A 7,914-nucleotide genomic window follows, 5' to 3' on the forward strand; every position below is an offset into this window, starting at 1 on the left:
GATCAGTCCACGTCTCCAGTTAACAAACAAATAAATAAATGTCTTACCTTTTACTGGTTCCACTGATAGACTCTTTATACCATTTTGGTTAAATCACAGTCAGCCAGAATTATTTTATGTGAATTTATGCATTTCCATTGTATTTTACACTAGGGAACCTACTTACACAAACACAAAGGATTATGGCTGGGTCACTGATCATAACAAGCATATTATGAGTTCAAGATATGGAAGTCAAGAAATTGTTCAAGACATGAATCTTGGCATCCATGTCAAGAACACATAATTTTTTGTTATGATCAGAGATTTGATCATAATTCTTTGTAGTGAATGGAGATATATTTTCTCTATGTACTACTACTTAGTGAAAAATTAGGAAAAAAAAGTGATGTGTTGTACCAGCTTTGAATGGTGTTAAAGAAGTGAGGAAGTGGTTGATGTGTTACATATTACCTCTGCAAAGGAAGAAACTGTAAACAAAGGTCTGGGTATACTTTAGCAAACAACAGGCAGAAACAGGAGCTGAAACAAAGCCATTTCATGTCATGCTACTGATGTTTTCTGGTCAGCGCTGTATGCTTTTAGACCTGACTCAATGTTAACAGCACCTCATGTTGCTTAACAATCCTCTAAGCATTTTTAAGGTAGGGTCTCACTCTGTAGTAGCACTTAACCAGGATATTATTTAGCAATTTGTGACAGTAATCATGGTACTCCATACTCTACATATATTTTATGCTATGAGAATACAAGTGATGCATAATATTAACCCAATATTAATAATAAAGTAAATAATAAAATAAGTTGAGCAGTGTACTTACTTTTTGGTGACTCCACTTCAGGACCATGAAGGGAATAACTGCTTATGTTATAAACATACACAAACCCTGCATGGTCTGCTACATAAAGGGATGTGTCATCTTTGTTTACAGTAAGAGTGCTTATCCCAAACTTCACTCTAGACTGGGAACACAAAGAAGAAAACCATCACTATCAGCAGGTGTGATACATAAATGTTCTAAGAGGTATATTTTCACTGATACATAATAAATAAGTATCGTGGTTAGTCTAAAACATTTACAAATCACTATAAAAAGATAAAATAAAATAAAACTTTTGAGTGCAGACAGTATCAGTATGCCCATTTACTGGTCTCTAAAATCTTATATTATTAATGCAGTACAATTCTGCTGTTTACGCCACATGACTGGAATGATGAAACATCTTGTAGTTCTGCAGTGGATAAGGACAAAACAAGTAGGGAGTTATATTTGTGGAATAAATCCTGCTGAAGTGACAAGAATGATGTTCCCTACCATTGTCAGATATTACCCCTTATGGCAAAGCAGGCAAGCCATGATAATATAATATACAACATTTTGATGTTTTGTGATTTATTCCTAGAACAGTATTCATTTACTTAAAAAAAAAGTTTTGTATTTTTTTAATGAATGAAATGCACACAGTGCTTTTCACTGGTGATGTGTAGTCATGGATTACAGATATATGTTGCAATGAGGTTTATTATCATTTAATTGAACAGTGTTTGAAAATGAAATGTTTGAACGAATTTGACTGATGACTAATTGACTGAAAGCCTATTTGACTGAAAATCCACTTAACTGAAGCCCATTTCACCAAATCATAAATCACTAAAATATTCAACATACAAACATGCAACATAAACCAGTATTTTTGCAGGGGGAAGCCCTCCTGCACTCCCCACACTCCATTCATTATATATAACAACTCCATGGCTGCACAACCATTTGAGAAAATTAAAAAAAAAAACAACATAAACAGTGACTCATTGTTGCACAAACAAGTGAGTGTGCAAGCATTGATTCACTGTGTATGGTGTTTTTACTTTTCTCCAGGTTGTGCGGCTGTGGAGTTATTATATATAATTAAGGGAGGTGTGGGGGCAAAGCCCCCACATGGTGGATGCAGGGGGCTGCAAAAACACTGTTTTATGTTGTCTTTCGTTATGTTGAATATTTTCAGTGATTTGTGATTCAGTGAAATGGGTTTCAGTTAAATAGGCTTTGAGTCAAATAGACTTTCAGTCAATTTCTTTCAAACAATGCATTTTAAGTCAAGGACTGTACAATCAAATGATAATAAACCTTTCAATGAGCATATTCACATCAATGTAATGTTGATGATGTGATATGCATAGAATCAGACAGCATGTTATGTTATTAAAAAACTTAATTATAAAAGAGTTCTGTATTAGCTATATTTCAAAATTTTAAGGTTTTGTGAGGTGGGGTGAAAGATAAGAAGTTTGGGGCAACTTTCTAAGGAATTGTTTTGACTTTTTTTTTTACACTGCCAGCCCTGTTGTTCGATGCTTAAAAGCAGTACATTCAGATTGGCTGGAGGCATCAGGATCAGGATATCTTTATGAAGCTGGCTGTTTGCTTAGGATGTCTTCTAAATATTTGTAAATATCCGTACTCATCAGAAGCATTAAACAGATAGTATATCCTCTCTAGTATCTTTCCATTGTATTAACACAGGTGTTTCTTCAAATTTGTTTTATGTATGTGTGCTAGTTTTTTTTCCCTGATGCTCATCTAATTATAAAGCGTACCTTCCTGACATCTCTCTTAGCCCATTTGCTCCCCTCTTGGCAAGAGTCCTAAAGTTCATTTGTTCCTTCAGGATGAGAGCTGAGCACACACAGTGGCAGTGCAATAATCTCCAACGGGTGTTTTTTTCCCTTTAAGCTTTAATTGTTTTGCACATTCCCACTGGAATCCAAAAGGTGGGCATGCCTTGTGCTTTTGTGATGCAATGCCAGACCTCTAAGTGACATGATCAGTTGGTCCTACTGGAGATTCTACCATGATGTACCACTGACCGCATGGCCCTACCCTCCACTGAAGAGAGGCTAAGCCTTCTCATTCTTTTCTTCACCCACATTAGCTCTGGTAGACCCCTCTGATACTCTAGATGAACTTGTGTCACTTTTTGGAAGTTTATTTCTCTAACCCCCAATGTAACTGATTTGTGTGTTAAGTATTCAGTGTGTTGCTGGCTGCCCTGATGTGCCAAACATATAACCATGAACAATTTGTGTTGAATATGTTTGGCTCAGGTCCAGCAAAGGATCTAAAGTAATTGCTTTTAGGCAATAAATTAATCATAGAAAGGGAGGTTGTATGGGCTCTTGCCATAATACAGACCTTAGTATCTCAGTCAATAACCCATGACTGTACACGCTACCCCACTACTAGTGTGACAATATGGCAGAGATGCTGCCTTCAACAGTACTGACTGTTTTTTCCTCCAATAAAACAAGTATTCACATCAATAATGATGTAGGCGCACCCACAGATGGATGGTTGGTACCTGCCCTCTTCAGGCCTTTTCCTCCAGACAGTGAAGGATAGTTCTAATAAGGAAGAATCCCTGAAGAAATTTATAACAACATGATGGAGAAGACCAGGGAGATTTTGTAATAAATATAAAATACATGACTATGCTACAACAAATACTACTTAGTTCATTGGAGAGGATGAGGGTGGATTACAAGGATACTAAACAAGTTGCTTCTGAAGAAGTGATGTTATTGTAGATACATACATAATTAAACTAGGCTCTTTGGGATTATGAGTACCAACATACATTCTCATTTAAAAGGTCATTATTTATGCAACAACTCCAAAGGAGACATGGCCTGAAGATGGAAGGGCAAGGTGGCCATGTGCTGCTAGCAACTATGGTTTGGGAATGGACCCACGTCACAGGAACAATTTGTTAACAGGGCAACATGGGGTGCCAGCTATCCTACCCTCTAGTAAACACCAAGTACTCTGCAGGCTATCAAAGCTGGAATGAGGACTGATAGATGCCCAACATGTAACATACAGGTGCATGTATTCCACAATGACAGCAATGCACAATTCTCCTAAGGTTATGGACCCTGACTAGCAATCTGCAGTATGACGACTCCTTGCAGCATGTCAGTCTCATCTGATTTCAATCCTCACTTCCTGGGTCCCTAAGACCTGTTTAGAAAAAGAGGCTTTACCCTCCAAGAAGTCAACAGGCCAGCGTATTGAAGGGTTATAGCTGTCATCATCTAGTATGGCGCTACTGGGACACTTAAAGCAGGTTGCATGGTGGCAGGGGTAATAAGCTAGATAACAGATGAGAAAAAAAGAAGCAAGCACTTGAGGGAAGGAAGACTTTTAGGACAATGGGACTTACAGGGTTGCACTGCTAAATCTCATTGTGAACCCCAGTGACATATCTATACTGCAGTATCTTGTGACAGTATGGACTTCAGTCAAGGTGGTAGTAACAGCAGCAGCACAAACACCCTCCACTAATACTATTCAAAGCAATCAGAAGAAACATCTACTACTCTGGTGGAATTTGCCTAACAGGCACATCAGCCAAAGAACAAATGAGATCCATACCAAATAAATATTTGAGATAATGCATACATAACTTCATGTCAAGTAGTTTAGCCCTGGTGGTTAACAACATGAGCTGATGATAACTCATCTTCTAATCCTGACTATGATTCCTTCAATGCCCACTTGCAAAAGCATAACTATATACATTTAAATAGATAAGGCTCTTAAGCCACTACTGAAAAACAGGCACGTGTACCTGGAAGGCTTACCTGGCAGAAACACTTAAATGATAATAATAATAATACAGTTAACTGTAAAAAGGAAGCTGATATTTCACCCAAATCAAAACTTCACCCACTTGTTAAGAAAAATGCACCTAGTTGCAGGTTTCCTGATGCCCTAAAGCATTTCTGATATTTTTTTTACATAAGATCTGAATTATCACATTCTTGGGGGTACCTGCATTAGTTATTACAGGCATTAGGAACAAAGATCTGAGATGAATGTGATAATCTAGTCACAAAACTGGGTTATCCAGCATATGTCTTAGAATAATCTTAATTGTAGGCAAGCAGAAGGACCTGAAATGAGGTAATTCTGGGCAAGCATTGTATTACTAGGATGAATCTTGGTCTCTTTGCTCAGAGTTTGGCAAACTGATAAGGAAATGAATAGAATGGAGGAAAAGCAGATAGAAAAGTCCTCCTCTAATCCATGGATAGCATGCACACCTCCTATTTCTAATTGACCCATAAAAGGCAACAGAACTTTCACAGGACTTTGCTCTCTTTGCTCCTAAACAAATCAAAATCTTGACTGAGACAACAGTACTTTGAAGTTACTACAGAAGAAAAACAATGTGTGCAGTGGTATGACGTATTGGCAGTGATGTATACCTTCCCTGATATGTGGATCAACAGCAGAAAAATGCTGAAATCATTAGCCCACTGCTACAACTGCAGAAGAGCATGGCCTTCTCTAACATCTGCCTGCATCACACCATCACCTTATTATCTGACTTCACTAACAGAAGCTATGATTTCACATGTTCTCATAGCAACTAGAAACAACACACCAGGAGACACCACTCTTAAATACAAGTGAATGAAATTCAATGACTTTTCAAAGCTGATTCATGACGCCTGGACCAGGATTGCCCTGATACACATCAAGTCCAGAACTAGGCGTAGTTAAGGAGAATTCAGTTTTCATGTTAATAAAGGAGCATTCGCAAGTCCAAGGAGCAGTGGGACTGAGCAATCATCAGAAGCATACTAGAAATAGAATGACAACCTTATATCCACTGAAAAACCAACTACTGGAGTAGCCCCCCCCCCGGAGACCAACCAGAAGAACAGTGAACAGCACAATCTGCCATCAGCCATGGCAGATCAAGAAGCATATGAATCATGAAGTAACTTTGCATTACATCTTGGAACTCTGGTCCCTGATCTCCTGTACCCCATTTCAGAAAAGAGAAGAGTGGCAATAAAGAATACCCAAAAAAGCCCCAGTCAGTGCTGCTAAGAGGGCACCACCATCAGTCATCTAGGTATTGGAATACTAGCTGATGGAGCATCCAGACACACAGTCAACATACTGATGAAGACTGTGACAGCAGAGGAAAGCCCAAATAGAAGCAACGTGTGCATACAGAGTTGCACTTTCAACAGATTCCTAAGTCAGTACCATAGTGTAGATGGATGAAGCCCTGACTATTGCACATGTACCCTAAGTCCAATTAACAGCTGAGACACTTTACAGCACTGGCAGGAAAGGATATATGCCTCTCCTGGGAAGAGATTGCTAGCATTTTTGCTTTACTATTGCCATCAGGTTCAAGCCACAGCTTTACAATGTGCTTTTAAGTCATGCATCTGTAAATTTCCCCACTTACCTACATTAAAAGTCCTTTTATAAAACGTTACTGCTTTCACCTCACAGATTATACTAGTCTCGACTAACAGATATTTCTTAAATGTATAACAGTTCATGCAGTACGTTCCATCCAAGTACATTTTCAGTACCTCTCCTGTCATATGGGATGACATGATTCTTGCCCAATATGCTTGGTTCCAATTCTGTTTGGTGGCAAAGCAATCAAATGTCACTAAACAAGATTGCAAGTCATTCTCCTTGGTTAATTTCTTCACAGGTGATATAATCTTGGAGTTGGAAGGTATGTTGGCCAGCATAGTAAGTTGCTGCTGTAGAAGTTCTCATTTCTGGTCAGTACACATGTGCAGTTCCATGATTTTCCCCAGTAATTCCTCCATGATTGTGAACACCAGGTTACCACGCCAGAAAACCAAAAGTCACAGTGCTATAAGGAATCTGTAGCCCAAATTGGGCTTATACTTGTACTGGGGGGTCACTAAAACAAATCTCTGGCCAGCTGCCTATATTCTCTAACAGTGTAAGTTTGAAAATGTTACTGGAGCAGGACATACATAAAAACATAGGTTTATTCACTACACACACACTAAAACATTATACAACTTTTCTTTGTAGTTTCAAAGTAAAACAAAACTAAAATATATCTATCCTTATCTATATATGTGTATGTATATATATATATATATATATATATATATATATATATATGTATGGGTACGTATCACTTCACCTAAAACTCATTTTATCGAAACCAAATCACCTAAAATTAATTTCACCTAAAACTCATTTCACTGACAAGTATGCAATAAGGCAAGTCAAAGGTATATGTCCTTTTCCCCACTGTAGTGCGATCCTGGTATTAGTATATATATTAAGGGTGGGGTGGGGTGGGGTGGGGGTGTAGCCCCCCACTTATTTTGGTTTTATGTTGTCTGATTTTGTTTTACATTAATTAAAAAGACAACTAGGTGGGGGCTATGCCCCCCATCCCCCTAATGTGGGGGGTTGCACCCCCCACCCCTTTAATATATATACTAACACCAGGATCGCACCACAGTGGTGAAAAGGATATATACCTTTCAACTGCGTTAGAGTACTACTTGTCAGTGAAATGAGTTTTAGGTGAAATGAGTTTTAGGTGAAATGAACTTTAGGTGATTTGGTCTTGGTGAAATGAGTTTAGGTGAAATGAGTTTTAGGTGAAGTGATACGTACCTATATATATATATATATATATATATATATATATATATATATATATACATACACAAATATATATATATATATATATATATATATATATATATATATATATATATCACACACACACACACACACACACACACACACACACACATATATATATATATATATATATATATATATATATATATACATACTTTCATGACAATGCTCAGTCAACAATGCCCTTTCAGAATACAGGCTCCCTTAACCAAAAAAAAGTCAAGGTAGCAGGCCTCTTCCAAGAAAGCCTTCAGCTACAAAAACAAATACCTCCACAAAGTTTGATTTCTTTGAAACAGTCACCAAGGCCATTGGACAGAACCCACATGGTTAGAATTGATGGAGCCATGTCAGACTCCAAGTTAGTTACAAGCAAGTGGTGTCCCAAGGCCTGGGACCTCTT

At 37.8% G+C, this 7,914-nt stretch overlaps 1 protein-coding gene across 1 annotated transcript in view; it reads right to left on the reverse strand.

Annotated features, from left to right (window-relative positions):
- LOC122803568 (WD repeat-containing protein 49-like) overlaps positions 1 to 7,914 on the reverse strand; it is a 1,120,011-nt gene that overhangs the window by 191,397 nt on the left and 920,700 nt on the right. The window contains exon 25 of the mRNA XM_044073240.1: positions 822 to 963. Coding sequence (XP_043929175.1) covers positions 822 to 963 — 142 coding nt within the window. The remainder of the gene's footprint in view (positions 1 to 821; positions 964 to 7,914) is intronic.

This window comes from Protopterus annectens, chromosome 5.part1 (assembly GCF_019279795.1).
Source record: "Protopterus annectens isolate FY-2018-M chromosome 5.part1, PAN1.0, whole genome shotgun sequence".
Classification (NCBI taxonomy): domain Eukaryota; kingdom Metazoa; phylum Chordata; order Ceratodontiformes; family Protopteridae; genus Protopterus; species Protopterus annectens.